Here is a 22292-nt window from a genome sequence, read left to right on the forward strand (position 1 = left end):
CCCGGCCCTCTCGCGGCAGTCTCGCGGTATTTCCTTCTCCCGCGGGAGTTATTTAAATGTTCTGGCGGTAACCACGCCCCGGGCTCCCGGTAGCCCGCAGATCCGAGTCTGGGAAGCCTTTGGTGATTCAGTCTGTGATCCGTCGGGCCAGTTGCACCCGGTCGCAGACGGGGCTCGTTCCCGCGTAGTCCCGGCACCATGGGGGCGGAGAAGAGGCTGCTCTCGATTAAGGAGGCCTTAAAGCTGGCGCAGCAGCCGCACCAGAACCAGGCGAAGCTAGTGGTGGCGCTGAGCCGCACATACCTCACGGTAAGCGCACCGGACTCCGAGGCCTCGGGCCGCCGCTGCCCCTCGTCCTCCTGCAGGGGCCTCCCGTGACGCTTCGGACTCCGCGCGCTGCGACTCCAGCCGCCTTGAACCTTCAGGACCTGGTTCGGAGAAGTCTGGCGACTTGCCCGAGGTCGCCTGGGCACCCCCTCTCCCCAGCGGCCTCCGCCGCGGACCGTTAATCCTTTGTCGGCATGAACTCGGGTAGACACATACTTGATCCCCGAGGCACCAAGCAGTGGGCCTCGGAATGGATCCTGAGTGCTGTGGTTCAGCGGTTGTTGTCCCTCTGGTCACCGCCCACATCGGAAACGCCGACCGTCAGTCATCTAACATCTTCCCACCGTTAAATTGAATCAAATCACCAAATAGCAAGTTATTAGGACCTGGCTCTTCCTATTCATGTAAACAATGTTTATATTGATTGGAGCCGTGAGAAAAATAGGACACTGAGTTTCGGGAAAATTAAATTGAGGTCCAAGAAAGATTGTAAGTCAATATAATAAGCCTTGAGAATACGAGATAGGATGCGAAAGTTGTATAAAGGAAGTTGCTGTGTAATAAATAGTAAGACTAAATATGATAGACTATCAAAGCCACTGCTGGTTTGGGGCTGTTCATAAAGAGGCATATTTTTACTAAACTGGTGCCCAGGCATACTGAGAAGTCAAGGATACTGAAAAAAAAGAATCCATCCACTCAAAATTCACGATCGATTTCTCCCTGGGAGAAGGAAATTTCAGTGTAGAGAAATGGTGCAAATATATTTCCCCATTGATGGTTTGGATAATTGAGAGTTTACTAAATAATGATTTCAGTTTGAGTTACAGCTAATGCTTTCAGCATTCTTAATGTTGGGAAACATGATTTCATCAGTGTAGTGTGTGAAGGTTTCTTTTGTTTTTCAGATGGATGATAAAACAATTTTTCATGAAGAGTTCGTTCATTACCTTAAATATGCTATGGTGGTCTATAAACGTGAACCAGTTGTGGAGAGGGTAATAGAATTTGCAGCAAAATTTGTCACTTCATTTCACCAATCAGATACGGAAGATGAGGAAGAGGAAGATGGTGGCATTTTAAATTATTTGTTTACTTTTCTATTAAAGGTATTGTGAAAACTTGAACTTTGTGGGAGTATTGTAGAAAATTATACTATATTAAAGGGACGATGGGAGTTTGAGAATGCAATATCTGGTAATTGAGAACATGACTGTGAGTGAGTTTTTTATAGGAAATAATTAGAGCTGTCATGAAGATTAAAGGATGGACTTTTAAAATACAACATTACATTTTTAACGACCTCGCTAAACCAGTTCTATACATGTATTTTAAATGAGTTCTCTATTTTAGAAGTAAAGTTTCTATAAATAGGAGTATACTATTGTAATTTAGATTGTATATTTTGTATGACTTCAGATTATATTTTAATAACCTTATATAATGTACATTTAGTATGCATGTAGATCAAAGTAGCATTATAGTTTCTCTGGAAGTAATGAATTACTGTTGTAATTACTTGAATTCTAAACATGGAATTCAAAGGGATGTGATTATTTAGCAATGCTACGTGACTTAGTTTTGATTTGTTTCCATTTCAGTCTCATGAAGCGAACAGCAATGCAGTTAGATTTAGAGTGTGCCAGCTCATCAACAGGCTCTTGGGAAGTATGCCAGAAAATGCCCTGATTGATGATGATTTATTTGATAAACTTAATAAAGCCATGTTTATTAGATTGAAAGATAAAATTCCAAATGTAAGAATACAAGCTGTTCTGGCTCTTTCACGACTGCAGGATCCCAAAGATGATGAATGCCCAGTGGCTAATGGTATGTATAGCTCCCTAAATCCTTTTGCAGTTTTGTTGACTTTGTTAAATCCTCAGTAGATACATTTTTTTTTGTTATGAACTACATATATGAAAGATTATAGGCTTGTATGTGTATATACATTTACACATACATATATAACTTAAAAATATATGTATATTTATAATTTAAAAAAATCCCCCAAGGAACCACCACCCAACTTGAAAAAAATAGTTAATTCTTTTTTTGAACTCCTTAAAAATCAAAATAGCCCTTTATAATGCCAGGTCAGTTTAAAATAAAGTCCCTACTATATTAGATTTCTAAATCTTGAAGAGTAGCAAAGGCATAATCTTAATGATGGATTTTCCATGACTTTAGGGCTATTTGTTTTTAGTGTTAGCCTTCATGTCCAGTCTGGTGACTAGTTTCACTTTCTGTCCTTTTTAAGGGAAGTTGGCAGAAAAAAAATCTTCAGTTAAAATTAAATGTGTAAGACTAAAATATGACATCACTTAAAAGCTACTATTAAATATCAAAATGTGGGTTATTTTATGACTATAAAGAAATATTTCTTCCGTGTACTAAAATATATCACTTTATTTTTAGCATATGCTACTTTGATTGAAAATGATTCAAATCCAGAAGTTAGGCGGGCAGTGTTATCATGTATTGTGCCATCAGCAAAGACTTTGCCAAAAATCGTAGGGCGCACCAAGGATGTGAAAGAGACTGTCAGAAAGCTGGCTTATCAGGTAAATAAAACCTTGTGTAGGCGTATTCTTAAAAGGTAAGAAGCCGTACTCTTAAAATACTTTTGAAAAATATTTGGCAAATAATAATGATTTCTTCATTTGAGATTTTTACCAACAGAGCATAATTTAGGTAGAATCTTATTATATTAATGTGTTACCAGATATTAATTTTTTTTGGAGATTCTGGGTAATTTTCTTAGATGGAGATATTATTACTAGTTATGAAATTTGTAAACTATGTTGAGTTTAATAACCGTATTTTTATTATCTTTTTAAGATTTTAGCCGAAAAGGTTCATATAAGAGTTATGTCCATTGCTCAGAGAGTAATGCTCCTTCAACAAGGTCTTAGTGACAGATCAGGTAAGACAGACATCTTTATATACAAAACTTCAGTAGATTTTGAGTTCAGACTTAAAAGATTTAATAAACAACTGTCCTAAATTAGGTGAGCCTGTCAGAAATTTATCTTGGTGTATTGTATAGAAAACATTTTCTAGGTTTTGAGAGTTCGTTCCAATTTTTCTGTTATATAGATGGAAAAACTAGCTGAAGGCTGCAGAGCTAATTTATAATTTGCATCGGAAATAGGGCTGGATCTGTTTTCCAGCTCTCCCTCCCTAGTAAAATTGTTGTCTATCCTCTTTGTGTATATTTTGATTATACAGCCATTAGGAATTGTCATACTAGTATAATTTTCTTAGTTTATTGTTCGTTTTTTCTTTTTGTCCTTGTTGCAACTAGAGGATCTGCTTACAGGAATGAGGAGTGATAGATTTTAAATTTCCAATCCATATGAGAAGGCTAAGATGACTTAATTTTACTATAGCAAGAAAAACCAGAGTTTGAAAACATTGTCAGAGGACTAATGACTAGGATGATTTTAAAAACTAGGAATAAGTTTTGTTCAATGATACATGCTTGCATGATTCACTGCTGCAAATAGCAGTCATGTGTAATAGATGAAGTCAGTCAACAAATGAAATAATAGGCATTATATTGTCTAAACCAAGACCTGAAGCTCAGTGAACGCAGGGGAGAAGGAATGCAAAGATATTTTTGTTGGTTGAGTATTTGGTTCTGACCTTTTCTCTTTTTATTTGGAAATGAGCATCATAGCAATTTTTGCAATATCATTGCACTTCTATTTTTTCCTTAGTATGCTTTGTTCTGCCTCTTAGGCTCTTTCCATTTTTTTTGTAAATATCGACTTTAATGTTAATACTGATCTGACACGTTAATTAAAACAAAGTACAGGAAACGGAAGCTAGAGGGAGCCTCTGCTTACTTACGCTTCAAATGACTTAACAGATGCTGTGAAACAAGCAACACAGAAGCATCTTCTCCAAGGCTGGTTACGTTTCTCTGACGGAAATATATTAGAGTTGCTTCATCGGTTGGATGTGGAAAATTCTTCTGAAGTGGCCGTCTCTGTTCTCAATGCCTTATTTTCGGTGACTCCTCTTAATGAACTGGCAGAAATCTGTAAAAATAATGACGACAGGTATATGAAGTATTCATTTTTTGAAATGCGATGCTGATGAACTTCTGCAATTAAACTTAGTCCCCTAGTGGATGTCTTTTTTCACTTTTTTCCTTCTCCTGTAAGAATTCAGTTCTTTATCATAGACTACATTATTATTATTATTATTATTATTTTTCATTATGTTGCCTTGATTTTTACTTTAGCCTACCATGGAAAACTCAACAATGTGTATTCCTATATTATGTTTGCTCATTTAAGTTTTTTCCTTTGGTCTAAATATTTTCATTCTTCTATTCTTTTCTGTGTGGATAACTTAATGACTTTGCAGTTAAAAGGATGGCAGTTACAAATTCCCATTTTTCTATTTAGTTCAAATTTTACCTGGCTGTTAAGATCATGCTCTCTTATTCTCTCCTTTTCAAATGAAGGAAATTGATTCCAGTGGAAACATTAACTCCTGAAATGGCTTTGTATTGGCGTACCCTTTGTGAATATTTGAAGTCAAAAGGAGATGAAGGTGAAGAATTTTTAGAGCAGATTTTGCCAGAGCCTGCAGTATATGCAGAGTATTTACTGAGGTAAAAATTTTTCCTTTGGTTTGGAATGTAGTTGTGTTCCTATCTATGTCAACCTCCCAGCCCCCGTCCCTCAAAGACATGCTTGATTGGGAATAAGTTAGAAACTTTTTCTTTTTTTTTTTTTTTGGATAGGTAGAGATAAATAGGTGTGCACGTTGAGTCTTTCTGAGGAATATCCTGTGTTGGTCAGGACACTGAAAGAGCAGTCAGTGTGTTTAGGGACATCCGAAAAGCACTAAGATGTGATTATGTACATTTCTTCATGAAGTTGATAATGATGATGTGTTACTCTTTGAAATTGGTCGGCATACTTTTTCTAAGTGCAAGGCAGTAAGTATTGTAGAGTCTGTGGACAGTACTCTCTCTGTCACAGTTCTTCAGCTCTGCTGTGGTGGTACAAAAGCAGCCAGAGACAATGTGTAATGAATGAGTGTGACCGTTTCTTGATAAAACTTTTATCAATGTTTATGGATGGTAAAATTTGAACTTCATATAATTTTCACATATATATATGTGTATGTATATGTATATACGTGTATATATTTTCACATATATTTTTAAACTATTATTTAACAATGTAAAAATTTTAGCTTGCAGGCTAGGCAAAAAAAAAAATAGTAGGCTGGATTTGGTGCTTGGACCATAGTTTTCCAACTGATAGGGTGGACTTCTGTGGCCAGTTTTAGTATTAATTAAAACTATTACTATTTGGCTTTTTGTTTAAAAGTTCGTTTTTCAAAATGTAACTTTTTCTTAAGTTATTTTGAATTACTATGATTTCTCCACATTTCACCTCAAAATTAAACAAGTAAAACATGAATGCATTCTTATCAAAATTCTAATACTACAGATGTATGTAGAATAAAAATGTGGAATTTCCTTTTATCTCCTAATTCCTCAATCTCATTGATTTCCTTATAGTTAACACAACTAAACAATTTAGGGTATATACTTTCAAACCCTTTCTCTACATTTATGCATAAGTATATTAAATGCAGAAGTGCTTTTTTTAAATATAGTACACTTCATAGTTTTTTTTAACTGCTGATGTCTGAGACCATTATATATGTTGGAACATATAAATCTCTCACCATAGTAACAACAACATATCACTTACTCCTCTGTTGATAGACATTTAGGGTATTTCTAGTTTTCACTGATGATAAAGGTGTGTCAAACTTTTCTTGTACATTTTGATGTGCCTTTCTGATTTTGTGGGGTTAATTCCCAGAAGGAGAATTCCTGGGCCAAAATTAATATATGTTTTGATAGATATTGGAGTATAGATTTTTAACTTTATGCTTTGATGCATTTTTAAAAAGATTCTTCCATATAATATAAATTATGGACCAGAGTTCTCTCCATGTGAAATATTCTATCCTGCTTTTGCCAGTAAAAGTCTCATATATAAGTAGGGAGCAAAACCGTGAATACATTTGAATTTTGTATGCAAAATATTAAATTTAGGATAAATATCTGAAATGTGAGCCAATATAGAAACTTATAGCTTGACCTCATAGAAATATTACAAAAGCCATATGTGAATTTTCTAAGTGTTTTAATGGTTATTATTTTAGGCTTTAAAATTTAATTAGAGTATTTATTATGATGCTTTTTAGGCCATATTGAAATATTTCCAAAAAGAATGAGTCTGATGCAATGCTTAGTAGTATACATCAATGTAAAAGTGATAAATGCCTATAGAAGACAAAATATTAGAAAATGTGAGGACTTTCACATATGGACTCTTAGTTGATTAATACTGACATGTATTAATCAACCCATGCTTGGGTCCTCATTCTTATATTTCCTTTGTCCCTTAATCTGTGAGTTTTGAGATGACTTTAATCAACTTGTTTATTTCACTTATAGAGGGGAAAAGTTTAAAAATCATGTTTTATTACTGAAAGAATACCTAAGAAATAGGACGATTGTCTTTTGGGAGCAACATTACTAGATAGGACGAGTTTACTCAGGTACAGAAACAAAAGTAAATGGAAAAATTATTCTCTGATAATCTGAGAAATATATTTTCAGGCATTTCATAGCAAGAAGAGTTAGTGACTCAGAATTCTGATATGAAACAATTTTCTGTTTTCCGAAGTATTCACATTAAGAGAGAAATCCAGGATATTAAATGAAGACTATCAAATTTGAGTATGAAAAAGGGACACCAATAAAATTTTTGGAAAGCTACCTTAAATACAGATTTTTGATAAATATCAGTTTTATAGCTTTCCTTTAGTTCCTGCTAGAGCCCAAAGGGTGGCTGATGCCTGTGAATGTCCTAATCTCATGACCAAAGATTTATGAGCCTTTATATACTCTTAGTTATCATTTTATAAAATGAGTCAATTTATTCATTTTACATAATTCTACAGTTTCTATGACTCAATTTTTGTTGATATTTTAAAAATGACATTTTTGATCCCGATTGTTTTTCATATTCCACCCTAAAGGCACCAGTTGTTTAAGTTTAAACACTTAATTCTGCTTTTAAGTAGCTTCCCCCTCCCTCTGTCTTTTGTAGGCTATTGAATATTTTCTAGGTCAGGGCTGTAAAAGGCTTTAATTTGGGCCTTTTGGGGGCAGTTGATGGTGCTTTTTCAGTAGCACCTACACTAAGACACTGCAAAGCTTAGTTACGCCCCTCAGGAAGAATAATACAAATTCCTGACACTACATATGTTTTTCTGATTTTTGTAAAAGGTCATTGTATTCATGAATTAATCCTGTAATTGCTGTAATTATTGCTGCTATTCTTTTAAACAACAAAATAATGGTTAATTAGGGATGATGGAAGACTAGCTCTTCATAAGTAATTGGATTTTGAGGAAAGGCTTCAGAACTTTATAACTGAGAATACTAGTGACATTGAAATATTTAATTATCAATTTGAGAGACAAATATGAACCTTTTGAAAATTCCCCATAGGCAATTTGAATCTTTAATGAAAATACATTTCCCAAATTTTTTGTTTCAGGCCAACAAGTTTGTGAAAGTCCATGACAGTGGCATAGAATTTACTCTGTAGACCAAATTAGTAAATATGGTATAAACATCCATATATTTGTACTAATATGAATCGAAGAGACCTTTTTCTAATGGGGAGCTATTTAACATTCTTAACAGATTCTACATTTTATTAATTCTACTTGTTTTAGTTATATTCAGAGCATTCCAGTTGTTAATGAGGAGCAGATAAATGACTTTTCCTATATTGGAAATTTGATGACAAAAGAGTTCATAGGTCAACAATTGATTCTAATTATCAAGTCTTTGGATACCAGTGAAGAAGGAGGAAGGTATGTCCAAATATTCTAATGTGCTCTTAGGAATTTTTTGTATTGAAATATAGTCCTGTTATAATATGATTAACTATATTTAACCTAGCTCTCTAATGTGTTATAAAAAGTATTTTCTTTCCTTTTATATATGTAATATATGAGGAAATATACCGCTCTCCTCCCCCTAGTCCTGTGTGTATATGTATGTATGTGTAAAAGATGAGGTCTTAATTCATTTTTTTGGAATAAATCAGTGAAATTACTGGTGTTTGCTTAAAAATCTATTTGTCTTTATTACAATAGAGGGCTAGTAATACTATCTAAAAGATTTGATTCACTGCCGGTATTTTGTCATTTCATCTGTTGATTTATGAAAGATCGTAAGGTCATTTATAAGTTATTTTTTTTACAGAACATGATTTTTTGACCTAAAATTTGTACATTTTTTTGGTATTTCAGTTCTTTTTTTTATTTAAGTCTGCATAACAGGTGAAATGTTAGAGTTAAATTTTTTTCTACTCTCCTATTTAAATTAAAATAGTTCTTTTTGAACGCAGGAAACGACTGCTGGCTATTTTACAGGAGATTCTCACTCTACCCACAACCCCAATATCTCTAATTTCTTTTCTTGTTGAGAGACTGCTCCACATAATTACAGATGATGATAAGAGAATACAAATTGTAAGTATTTTCTTCATTGTTGATAAAGATAACAAGTTTTGGTGAATGACTGGGGATTGTCTTACCTTTTAGTACTTTTTGCTTTGTTTTAAATTGCCTTTTGTTTTAGGCTGTCTCTATCAAGTTTTTAAACTTAAAAACAAATCTTTCTCACACACATTTAAAAAAATATCTCCTGTTAGCATACCTATCATTGTGTTGTATCAGTTTGAAATGGAGCAGGTTAGGGAAGAGGTGACATGTGGCCAGCCATTGGTCACTAGGGAGTTTGAGAGCTGGCTCAAGTTCGACATACCTGGGTTCAGATCCCCTCTTAACACTTTCTGGCTTTGTGACTTTAGGCAAGTTATTTAATTTAGCTTTTTCACTCGTCCACAAAGTAAAAAATAACAATAAAACCTACTTTTCATTGTTCATTGAAATAACGTTCAAAAAGTGCTTTGTAAGTGCAGAAATAAATGTTATAATATTACTGTTGCCAAGTGGTGTTTTCTCTGGGGTAGGCATAAAAGCCAGCCATGTAACATTGCTTTTCATAACATCATACCATCTTGGAGTTGTAAATTAATTCAGAGGTCATCTTTCCAACCTCTCCTTTCACATACACACTTATACATAAATCCCTCCTATGACATTTCCAGTTAGTGGTTATCCAGTGTCTGCTTAAGTACCCTCATTTAAGATGCACCATTTTCTGAATCAGCCAACTCATGTCCCAGTGGCTCTGAAAAGAAGGTCTTTTGTTATGCTGTCATTATTTATGCTTTGAATATCCAAAGAAACAATAAAAAAGAATTCCGTTTTATTTATTTATTTTTTTTATTTAGCTCCTATAGAGCTGAACAAGGGAAGGAGTTGAAAATTTTGGGTGGAGAATTTTAGTTTTATGGTACCTAAGGTTATACAATATAAGGTTATATAATATTAATTTTTTGTTTGTTTTTCAAGCAATATTAGAATTTATCTTTGATGTCTATGTGCCTATTATCTTTCCATAATCTTACACTTTTTAGGCAGACGTATCGTTGGGTCATTTTTTTCCAAAATTGTCGAGCAAATAGAAAGTGTACCATTTTTACTTGCATATTTTGTTGTTTTTCTAGAGATTCAGGATATGAGGTGGAGTTTTATGTAGCAGTTTGAAGTCATTTTCTGAAATAGAACATATTAAATCATGTACTCTGAATTATAACTTTCCTAAATCAGGTTACAGAAATTATCTCTGAGATTCGGGCACCCATCGTTACCGTCGATGTTAATAATGACCCAGCTTATGCAAGAAAGAAAGAGCTCAAGGTAAATCTCTTCTAAGTTAAAGAAATGCTTGAACATAATGTGCCAGTCTTTTATTCCCTCTTGCTATACATTTTCAAAATTGTTCTCACAAAGTTAAGTTGTTAACTATTATATGAGTATCTAAAATGGTAGCAGATTATGTCAGTCTGAAAGATATACAGGAATACTATAATTTTGTATATGCCTGACTGATTAAATTCAGGGTCATTGAGATGTTAAATTATATTCTTTAATTTGCTACAGATTTTCATATGAATAGTTTTTGTTTGGTATTTACATAATCAATTTATATCTTTCCTTAGATGGCTGAAATAAAAGTAAAACTTATTGAGGCAAAAGCGGCTTTGGAAAACTGCATTACCTTGCAGGATTTTAATAAAGCATCAGAATTAAAAGAAGAAATTAAAATATTAGAGGATGCCAAAGTAAACCTATTGAAAGAGACAGAGCAACTTGAAATTAAAGAAGTCCATGTAGAGAAGGTATAGATAACTTTCTTCTGCTAAATTTCAGCTGTTATTAATCATCTCAGCTAAACCTTATTTTCTTAACTCAGAAAGCTGCCAGAATGTATTTACTTTGGAGGGATTTTTCACAGTATCATGGATTAACATGAAAAATTTTGTTCCCCTTCTATTCGTTTGTATTTTGGACTTTGAAAGGCTTTAATTAACTTTAATTATTGTAGCTAGGACTTTATTTGTTCTCTTAAGTGTTAATTTCTAGAATCCGAAGTCTTTCTGCCTTCTTGTGGTTTCCTCCTGTTTTGGGTGTGTATGTGTGTGCGTGTGTGTCTTGAATGGTTCAGAAAAGGAAAATGCATCCATCTATTCATCTTTTCTGTATTTGTGGAAGACTCGTGACCTTTCTGCTGCTAGGAAAAGAATTTCTATGGTAACCATACCACATTATACACATATCTTTTAAAGCTTAATTACAGTAATGCATCACATAATGGGGATAAATTCTGAGAAATGCATCATTAGGTGATTTTGTCAGTGTGAACATTATAGAGTGCACTTCCACAAACCTAGATACAGTATAGCTTACTACACACCTAGGCCATATGGTACAGCTTACTACTCCTAGGCTACAAACCTATATCATACTGTCGGCAATTGTAACACCATAGTAAGTAAGTATCTGTGCATCCAAATATATCTAAACATAGAAGAGGTGCCATAAAAATGTAGTACAAAAGATAAAGTATATGTGTGCGTGCTCACGCACACGGTTTGAAGGAGGACAGCTGTGGAGGAAGGTGCCCTCTAAGGGTTCGTGCAGGTCAGGAGGAGCGATCTGGAGAAGGAACCTAGAAAAGGGGAGAGAAAGAGAGAGCAGGTGTTGAAAGGGACCCAGCAGGATAGAGCTCGAGACGACAAATGTAAAAGGGAGAGGGAGAGAGAGAGAGAAATAGGACTGGGAGGAAAGAGATAAAGACACGTGGAGGGAAGGGGAGGGAGTTTGTGTGCGGGGGTGTGTGCGCGCCTGTGGATGGGTGCGCCTGTGGGTGGGTGTGCCTGTGGGTGGGTGCGCCTGTGGGTGGGTGTGCCTGTGCGTGGGTGTGTCTGTGGGTGGGTGTGCCTGTGCGGCAAGGCAGGGGCCGGGTCCCAGGCGCCCGTCCTCCCCAGCCTTCTTGCCCCTCCTTGCCAACTCCCGGTCTCAGCCGCAGGCTGGCGCAGGGCAGGTGGGCAGCACGCTGAGCCTCTTTGCCCATGTAAACCACCCAGAGCTGGCAGTGCATTTAACATCTCGTCATTGCCAGCCTTCTCTTTCAACGTTGGAAGCAAACTTTTCGCTTGTAATCAATTAGAGTCTCATGGGACCATCACTGACTGAACATTATGCGGTGCCTGACTGTACTCTTGTTTCTAGAGAAAGCTAAGTAGCTTTGTTATTTTAAATGAAATATTAAACTTAAATATCTAGCGACATTTAAAACTACATTTCAGCAGTCTTTCTTTTTTAAACTTAGTTGTATTTGACAAACTAGTCTTATTTTAGCATAAGAGAATGGTCTCAATTTAATTCAGGAGGTATTGTACTTCTGATTTGGGAAGCGATTAGTGCATTTTCATAAAGAGAATTCTGGTAGGGAGGAGTTTACTGTACAGGAGGGTCCTGTAAGTTACATTATGCTCTTTAGCCATAGGCATACCCAGTCTAACAGCCTACCTTGCCAATGAGTATGTCTGGATTTTATTTTCATAGCTAATAGCTTATTTCTTTTGTTTGACAAAGTCTGTGGATTATAGGGTCTTAAATTTGAGGAGCAAATTTAAAGTGAAAAATGAAAATATAAACAAAAACCATATAAACTGCTGAATTAGGTCTGAATTAGGAAAATATTAACAAAGGTAGTCTATGTCTGTTTAATTTGATTTGCTTTGATGATTTATGTGTTCGTTTGTCCTGTTTCAGGGCTATAAATCTAAGTGTAGTACAATTACTATACATAATAAATGCTATGGTCTGGGAAGTATAGGGCTTTTATGTATGGTACAGGGGTTTTCAGTTTTACTAATCTAACTCAGATGGGGTGTTGTTGGCTTCCCCAGAGGAACAATGTTGTAATTTGTGATTTGAATAAAAATAATAACATAAGCCTATAGTTACAGGTTGCTTTTTCTGTGGTAGTCACTGCTTCAAGCACTTCACAAGCGTGAATACATTTGATTCTTATTTTGAACTTATGGTATTGTTATTCTCATTTTATTGAGGGCAAGTAACTTGCCCAAAGTCACACAGATAGTAAATGGTGGAGGCAGGATTTCAAACCCAGGCAGGAGGCTGTAGATTTGTGCTTTTAGTGCACTCTGTTTATTCTCCTCCGTGAGTTTTTCAGGGACTGCTGTCAGCAGGTGGAATGACATGTGTGAAGGGCCAGAAGTTAAAGAGCGCCCGTTGTGTTTTAAAACTTCAGGTCCTCGTGACTAGAGCATAAAGGGAAAGAAGAGAAATCTGGGAAGAACATTAAGGGCTAGGTCATGTAAGGCCTCGTATTAACAATAATTAAAAATTTGCCTTACTCAAGGACCATGGTGAACCACTAAAGGGTTTTAAGTGGTAGGATGAGATTTGTGTCTTAGATCACTGTTAGTCAGGAAGTGGATCACAGCATGTAAGAACCTAGGCAGGCATACTGGTTTGGAAGACCATTAACAGTCATGTAGGCTTGAAGTGATTGCAGTTTGCACAAGATGATGAAGGTGGATGTGGAAAGAAGTGATAGATTTGAGAAATATTTAGGAATTAGTAATGAAGAAGAGCGAGTCAGGAATATATACTAGGTCTTTTGGTTTGGACAACTAGGTAGATGGCAGGGACATTCATGGAGATAGCTCAGGAGGAGGTGGGGTTTGGGGGATGCTGTGTTAATTCCCTTGAGGACATTCTGAGTTTGAGAAGCCTGTGGAAAATGACTTCCGGCTGTGTATATGAATATGAAACTTTGAAAATAGCTGGGCTGGCTCATGGATGGTAAATGAAATTGTACGACTGGATGAGGCTGGCCAGGGGTGTCTGCAGGGGGCAGTATACCAAGGGCGAAGCCCTGAGAAAGACATTTAAGGGTTGGGCAGAAGATGTTCTTACTAACGCCGACTATTTTGTGTTTCATTTTAGAATGATGCTGACACACTGCAGAAGTGTCTTATTTTGTGCTATGAACTATTGAAGCAGATGTCCACCTCAGCAGGTATAGGTGCAACCATGAACGGCATCATTGAATCTTTGGTAGGTTGGTGGCCTTCGAAGCTTTATTTTATCCCACTCCTTCCTCATTTTATAAGTAATGTTTTCTTTGGGGTTCAAAACAATGAAAAAAGATGACCATTTTAAACATCTGATAAATATAACTGGCGAGAAAAATATAGTGGCTGCTTCATAGTGCAAGGATTAAATGAAGATAAAGCATATAAAGAACTTGGTATATGTTATTTCTTTGAAAACCTTTGAGAAAATTAGTTTATGTTGGACAGAGATGCAGAATATGTTTATTCTTTGAATCATAAGAGTAAATACTGAAACAAACAACAGGATTATTTATGTACTGGAATCTTGCTGTATAGTAACAGTATGAGAAAGTTATATTGTGAGCCCTGTGAAGGGAATTTGTATATTAGTATATATTTAAAATACTTTTTTACTGAAGTAACCCTTCATAGGTCACCTCTATTTTCCTGACCTTGGGGACAAATACTGCGAGACTCTAGAACAGCACTGCCCGACAGAAGAAACAAAACGCAAACCACATGTAACTTTAAATTTTTTAGTAGCCACATTTAAAAAAGAATTTTAAAAAACAGGCGAAATTCATTGTAATATATTTAACCCAATGTACCCAAAATGTTATCACTTCATCACTTACTGCATATAGAAACGACTCCTCACGGGGAGTCTTAGAGTGCATCTCAGTCTGCATCCCCCACGTTTCAGGCGCTCGCGGTCACGTGGTTAGTGGCCCCGGCAGCTCTAGAGCCTTCTTGTTAGTCGTGCTACTCATCCAAGGCAAGTTTTGAACGTATCCAAGCTCCTTCAGGAGTCTCCCAAAATTGTTTTTACTTGGGATTAGTGAAAAACAGCTACCGAATTGTTATCTAAAATTTAGATTTTTGGATTGTCATGAGTTTCTCAATGCTGTTAGAAAGACCAGTTATCGTTTGCAACATTTACAGCTTTTGATGAAAATTAGATTCTATTAAAGCATTAGAACTTAGTATGATTTTTAGTGAAGCAGGTGTCTTTACCGAAAAGTGATGCTTTTAAAGTTCTACTTGCACACTGTATGTCTGGTCCTATTGCAAGAGAATGGTAAATTTTGGATGGTAAATTATAGTATAATTTAACGATACAATTGTAGTACTAAATATGAAGACCGAAAAGATACACAATGTTGACTGAAGAAAGAACACAAAATTGAATGTTCATAATGATTTTAAGTACATAAAAGCAATCTGTGTCTAAAGTTCGAAAGAGACTCAAGTGATGTAAGCGAATAAGGTATTTAGATATCGGAGTTATAATATTTTTTTTGAAATTGCTTTTTAAATGAAAATAAATTGAACAAATATTGAACATCTACTAACTACATGCTAAATGCGGGGCGGGGATGAGAGCACACATGGCACGTAAAACGCACGTAGACCGCCCTCCTGGGTCTTCTGAGCGGGCGAGGGGGCATCCGCCAAAGGGGGCCTTGACGCCATTGATCTTTGCTGTGACTAAGAATTATGATCGTATGTAAGCATCCATAGTGGAATTCGGTGCGTTCCGGAAGGTGACCTCGATCTGATCATAGCGGACACGTACTGTGTGAAGGGGGGAAGACCGTTCTCCACCTGCTCCGTGCAGTATAGTAGTCACCAGCTACGTGTGGCTGTTGTAAACCTGTGGATGTTAAAAAGTCGTTCAGATGCGCTGTAAGCGTAAAAACACACTGGGTTTCGAAGACTTACGGCAAACCACAGAATGCAAATTACGTCAGTTTTTGAATACTGATTACGTTATGCATGATAATATTTTGGTTGTATTGGGTAAAATAAGAGTTTTACCTGTTTCTTTTTACTTTAATGTGGCTATTTGATTTTCTGATTAAAAATGACATATGTGGCTTGCAGTATATTTCTGTTGGATAGCACTGAGCGGGAGGCATCAAAATCAGACCCACTGAATCAGGAAAGAGCAAGGGGTCACGTAGAAGATGACGCTGGGAAGGCGTACACAATAGGTATATTACCTGTCGTGTGAAGGAGTTTTATCTCTGTCCTCTGAGCATTGGGAAGCCATGGAGAAAGTTGTAGCAAATGGAGTGGGAGGTTTCTCATGATTGGGTTATTTCACTCCAGCTATATTCATGTTTTAGAAATTTACTGTTTACCTTTTTCTCAACCGAAAATTGACTTTCTTGAGTTAATAGACAATATGGAAGTGTAAATGTACAAAATCATTCGGAAATGATCATTTTGACCATGTTTTTAAAATTGTGAATTTCTCATCCTGATAAAAGTTATTATAATTTGTAATTCATATTAGATTCTTCCTGGAATAATAAGTGTTCATCCTGTAGTAAGAAATCTGGCTGTTTTATGCTTGGGATGCTGTGGAATACAGAATCAGAAATTTGCAAGTAAACACTTTGTATTACTATTACAGGTAGGATTTATCTTGTGACAAAATCTTGATTGCATTTCTTGAAATAACTACTCAGACTCTGTGGTGACGAAGCTAGTACTCTAAATTTAATACAGTCTAGGCCTACCGATGATGATTATTATGGATGCTTTTAGATACTCAACTTTTATTTTTTGATATGTTATTAAAATCTCTTTAGAAAAAAAGATGAAATGTCAGTTATTTAAGGTGGTTTTAAAATTAATCATACAGCAAGTATTTATTGAGCGCATATTATATGCCCAGCATTATGCTAGGCTTAGTAAAAAATAAGATAGGTAATTAACACAAACAAGATAAAATGTAATGGAGTTTACATTTTAGAAGAGGAAAATGAAAAATAATATATAGTACACTAGGAATCAGTGATTCTGCTAGTAGTTTTTTAGGAAGGCTTGTTTAGTTTTATGAAATGTGTTGTTGCCCAGGAAATAAAATCCTACATTTTCAAAGAGGTTTGGTGAAGAAATTAGAACTGAAAATTTTCTGCTTCTCTTTCCTGGCTTTTTCGGAGTTGGTTCTTGAATGCTACATTGACCTGGTCATTACTTTTTTTTTTTTTTTTTTTTTAGTGGAAGCAAAATCTTACTAGACTATTTGATAGTGAAGAGTTCATATATGTCTAGCTTATTACTAAGTAGTTTTTTTTTGGCTCTAAAAAATGAAGTGAAACATTCATTAAGATGTCTTGTATACCGTTATGAATACAGCTGAAAAATTATAAGTTGTAGTCAAGGTGGAACTCTGATAGAGGAGATTGGAGGTAGACAGTGATGTAGAACTTCTAGTGCTGCAGCAAAGGAAATGCCATAGAACTATTTCAAAAGATATTTAGTTTCACTTGACCTTTAAAAATGAAATGTGGAATTTGGTTCTTTTAATTTTTGCTGACACAACATCAATAATAAGTGGTTTGGTCATTTCAGACAGAAGAAGTGCAGTATGAATTTAATGCTTAAGAGCGCCTTGGAGCATTTTGAAATTATTTAATACCAACTCATCCCCCACTTGAGAGAGGGAGCTAGAGGAACCTTGATACTGTTTGCTCCTATGTAATTTTCTGTAGTGAAAAGGAGTTGTCAAAGTCAAGGCGATGTGAAAGATAAATGAATATTCCTTATCAAGACCATTCCACAGTTTTTCCTTTTTTGTTTGTTTTGTTTAAACAACTTTGATCTCTAAACTTAATTTTTTGGGAGGGACTAACTTAATATTTGCCTGAATAAAATAACTTAATATAACTTTTTTGTGAATTAGAAATGTTCACGAATGATAGATTCAAATGAGGTAAAATACATTGAATGTGAAATTTTGCCTATAGTTTGTGTGTTACTCTGTAGTGAGGTTATAAGTTTTTAACAGGTGCTCAAAGGGTTCACTATCAAAAGATGTTAACCACTGAATAGATTCAATTATTTATCTTTATGAAGATATTTTCAGAGCTATCATCGGAAGGTTTTAGATTAAGGGTAAATACCTATCTTCTGGGGGAGTATGAAATTTTTTTAAATCAAATTTTGGAAATAAAAATTGATTTAGGAAATGTATAAACACTTGATAGAAAGGCAGCAGAGGGAAATTATTTAAAAATCTTTCTGAAATAAATATTCACTATTGATAGGTATTGTTAGCCAGTAAATGAGGAAGACAAGGAAAACCAGGTTGCTGTTAGTGGCATGTTTAGCATTTATAGAAAACAGTTGTGATAGTACTCATAGCATTTGATTTGGGCAGATTTGCAGGTTTTGCCCTAAGAAAATATGTAATAGATATATTCTTGAAATTTCCTTAAAAGTTTTATAATTTTGAGCCATTTTTCTCAGTTCACTAGTTTGACCATCTTGCAGGTGATTTTTATTCATTCTGAAGACTAAGCTATATAGCCAAGTAGTTTATTAATCACCAAAATTTAAGTGCATTGAAGAATATAGTAAATATCTTTATAATAGAAATATTCAGCTCTTTTTTTCATGGCTTTGAAATTTGGTATCTAGGAATTCAATCTTCTTATCTCAGAATAGACTCATACACTCTACGGCTTTATGGTTCACATCCTTTTATAAAGGAGTCCAGTCTAGTTCATTGAAAACTAAATTCACTGTTAATGAAATCTGAACTTATAGAGCTAACAAGAGAAAATTTGATCTTTTGTGAAACTTGATAACCTGGAAGAGTACTGATGTTTTAATGAATGCTTTTTATTGGTTAGAATGAGTGTTTTTGTCTTGACAGATAGCCTCAAACAATTTCAAAATAATTGAACAGGTTTTCTAGATCTTAAAAAAATAATAAAATACTGTAGTTGAATACATTTATTCTTTTTTAAATAAAAGGAACAAATAATATAATTCAGCCTGATGTTAGTTCCAGAAATTTTTTGACTGAAGATGAGCTTTTTTCTAAAGAAAATGTAACTCTAAATGTTATGGTACAGATAAATACTAATAATAACTTTAAAATGGGAATTTTAATTAATTTTGAAAAATGGTGTTTTATGTAGGATTGACACTTATGAAATCAGACTAAGAACGTAAGATACATGTTAATTTTATGCAGCATAAACAATTACAGGCTTACTCAGTTCACTTCTTTTGCTGGGGGATGTTTCAATTCAGGTTTTGCAAATCGATGATGTGACAATAAAGATAAGTGCTTTAAAGGCCGTCTTTGACCAGCTGATGGTGTTCGGGATCGAACCATTTAAAACCACAGCAGACGAAGCCCTTCAGAGCGAAGGTGCGGAGATCAGCACTGACGGAGGGCACGAGTCCAAAGACGCAGAAGACGTGGCCGCCGCGGCCCGGAATGTCCTCAGACTCCTTTCTGACTTCTTAGACAGCGAGGTGAGAGAGAATCGCAGCCCGCCCATGATGAGATGTCTTCCTCAGCATGTGCGTTTCTGTTCTTTACTTTTTTTAGGCCGAAGTTTAAACTTGGCCAACATTTTAAACTTTGCCTTTTGAATATCATAATTAAATTCCACTTCTGATATACCTAGTTCCTCATTATCAAATTACTGAAGTGTAAACAGAAATGAAATGACTCTTTGGAAGGGTTGCTATTATTTTTCATCTTATTTCGTGTCTTTGTCATTTATGACTTAAAGCTTTTTTCCCGAAATTATTAAATAAAGTAACTTCACATTGGGTGGGCGGAAGGGCTAAGATTGGGTATGGGATCGCATCTCTTAAGACACTCTTGAACTAGCATATGTAAACATTTAATGATAAGCATTTAATACACACTGATTATTGGTTTCACAATATTTAAAAGGCCTTTTGGTTCTTCTAAAGAATTTTAAGAGAATTGAAGTTTTCATAGGTAGACAAATAATTTGTCATATAGCCTTAACCGGAAAGGGGAAACAAAAATCTGTGTGCCTTTAACAAATTCACAGTAACATGAATGATTTTGGGGTAGTTCATATAAAAATATTGTAGAACAGGCTACACTTTAAGGCTTAAAAAGGAAATACAGATACATTTCTTGTAATGAAAGTCATTCCTGTTAGGTGTGTGAACTCAGGACGGGCGCTGCGGAGGGCCTAGCCAAACTGATGTTCTGTGGGCGTTTGGCCAGCAGCAGGATCCTTTCCCGTCTCGTCTTGTTGTGGTACAATCCTGTGACCGAAGAGGACATCCGACTTCGACATTGCCTCGGCGTGTTCTTCCCCATGTTTGCTTATGCGAGCAGGTATTCTGTCGTACCGATAAATCGCAGTCGGGCTCCCCAAGAGTCATGTCTGTAGTATTTTGTTGTTTATTTTTTCTTCAGTGGTAAGCAATGAAATGAGAAGAACTTACATAGATTTTATGTACTTTGTCTTATTTGGCTCTTTCCGAGATGAAATGTACTATCTCGATGGGGGTGGATTTTATAGATAATCAGTTTTTTAAAGAATCATTTGCTTTTTCTTTGCCAGTATACTTTCATATTGTTCTTCAATAGGACTAATCAGGAATGTTTTGAAGAAGCCTTTCTTCCAACTCTGCAAACACTGGCCAGTGCCCCTGCGTCTTCTCCTTTATCCGAAATAGACATCACTAATGTTGCCGAGTTACTCGTAGATCTGACAAGACCAAGTGGCTTAAATCCTCAGGCCAAGAATTCCCAGGATTATCAGGTGGGAGAGCATGACAGCCTGTGGGTGATGTAGCATGCAGGCCACCGATTGTTGGAGGGAAAATAATCCCCGTGATAGCATCTCGAAATAGAGGTACATTTTGGTCCTGAGATTGCCAGTCTAGGTGGTGGCGCATAACACAAAGTCAGAGAAGATCTTTTGCGAAATGACAGAGACAGAAGGAACCAATGCTGACACTTTTGCTACTGAAGAGAGGTTAACAAAAAGTAATCGCCCTCACTGCCCCGCCCCCCTGCTGCTGGCCGTGAGTGATCCTGAATAATGACCGTGTCGTCTAGGACTCCGTGAGTCTTCAAATGTCGCTTTACTGCTCTGTGTCTGATAGGAGGAGGAAGAATTCAAAGAATAAAACTTGCCTCAAACTTATTTTTATTTTTGATTTAATGAGGACACGTTGACTTAAAACCGTCACACAAATTAAATTTCATCGGGGTTTTTAATATTTCGATATCATTTGATCAAGCTTGTCACCATATTGAAAATTAGCGTTATTAATTCCAGGCGCCAGCTGATTAAGTCGAAAGTACAGTTGACCCTTGCACATGGGTGTGAACCGCGTGGGTCCACTCACACGCAGATGTTCTTCAATACATTTTCAGTCGGCTCTCCGTGTCCTCAGGTTTCACATCCACAGTTTCGACCAGAGCACGTTAGGCAAAATACAGTAACGGGCAGCGATACAGCCACTAAGTGCTTTAGGGCTTTAGACAAGGGTGATGCTCATGGCGTTGCTGGCTTTACACTTCCCGAGTCCAATTCAGTCAGCCCTTGTTGGGATTCGGGGAGTGGCTTGCGTAGAGAGAGACTTTTATCAAGGATGGGTCAGTGTGGCTGGTTGTGTAAGTCATATCTGAACGATGGGAAAGCTTTCTGGCTAAGGCCTGAATGGGACTGTTGGGCGGAACATTAGGGTAGGGAATGTGGAGTTGGCCTTGTTTGCAGTGAGTATATGATGAAAGGGTTAATGGAATGGAAGTTACTTCTTAGATTCGTTTGGTGATTAGTATTGTTACGTGAGGTGAATTGGTGAGAGGAATAGAGAGAATATTAAAGAGCAGCTAAAATATATAAATAGGAGATAAAAGCTTGTAGAAATATAGAAGAAATCGTCAGAAAAAGTGGTGGGTTAAAAGCCGAGAGGAAAGAGCATCGAAAGGCAGGGGAGATGGAGGCATTCGTGATAAGTAACTAAGGTTCTCAGTACGGTGACAAGTCCTCAGAGATGTTAACATTTAATTGGGAAGTAAAGTCTCAGGATCAGCATCTTGGAAGAGGGAGGGAAATAAGTTGGGGCAGCGGGAGAAGCTGACTGTCGTGCAGTCTTAAGGTCTCAGGGTGATCCCATGGGACGTTCCATACCTGGGATGTCCTTTGAGTTATCCAGAATTGTGACAAAGCTGGGCCGTTGTGCCTGTCCGTCTGCTGGTCACTGAATGTGGACTGACCCTTGGGGAGGTGTGACCTTGGGTGGGGCCCACTGTCTGCAGCCGAGACTCGTGCTGCAGCTGGAAACTTTTAGCCTCCAAAACTCGAATCAGCGCAGGGAACGAATGCTTCAGGGTTGCAGGGGGTGCATCTGGGGCCTGAACCACAGCACCCACTACAGGAAGTCAAGGGAAGTGCATTTGGGGAGTAATAAGTTAAATTTGGTTTTAGACATTTTGTACTTGAGATGATTAAAGATAATGGAAATGTTTGTTAGTGTGTAGGACTGCATTGTAATCATACCATTTTTAATTTACAGAGAATTTTCTCTTGA

General features: G+C 36.3%; 1 protein-coding gene across 1 annotated transcript in view; it reads left to right on the forward strand.

Moving 5' to 3' along the window:
- The first annotated feature begins 70 nt into the window (after nt 1-70).
- Nucleotides 71-22292, forward strand: part of NCAPG (non-SMC condensin I complex subunit G) — a 26027-nt gene continuing 3805 nt past the window's right edge. Inside the window, exons 1-16 of the mRNA XM_016121257.2 lie at nt 71-309; nt 1236-1436; nt 1929-2157; nt 2746-2891; nt 3169-3253; nt 4202-4394; nt 4805-4954; nt 8119-8259; nt 8799-8922; nt 10129-10218; nt 10521-10700; nt 13843-13953; nt 16252-16371; nt 19005-19232; nt 19901-20082; nt 20338-20512. Of these exons, the coding sequence (XP_015976743.2) occupies nt 199-309; nt 1236-1436; nt 1929-2157; nt 2746-2891; nt 3169-3253; nt 4202-4394; nt 4805-4954; nt 8119-8259; nt 8799-8922; nt 10129-10218; nt 10521-10700; nt 13843-13953; nt 16252-16371; nt 19005-19232; nt 19901-20082; nt 20338-20512 (2466 nt within the window). The 5' untranslated portion in view covers nt 71-198. The remainder of the gene's footprint in view (nt 310-1235; nt 1437-1928; nt 2158-2745; nt 2892-3168; nt 3254-4201; nt 4395-4804; nt 4955-8118; nt 8260-8798; nt 8923-10128; nt 10219-10520; nt 10701-13842; nt 13954-16251; nt 16372-19004; nt 19233-19900; nt 20083-20337; nt 20513-22292) is intronic.

Source organism: Rousettus aegyptiacus, unplaced genomic scaffold (assembly GCF_014176215.1).
Source record: "Rousettus aegyptiacus isolate mRouAeg1 unplaced genomic scaffold, mRouAeg1.p scaffold_m13_p_10, whole genome shotgun sequence".
In the NCBI taxonomy this organism is placed as follows: Eukaryota; Metazoa; Chordata; class Mammalia; order Chiroptera; family Pteropodidae; genus Rousettus; species Rousettus aegyptiacus.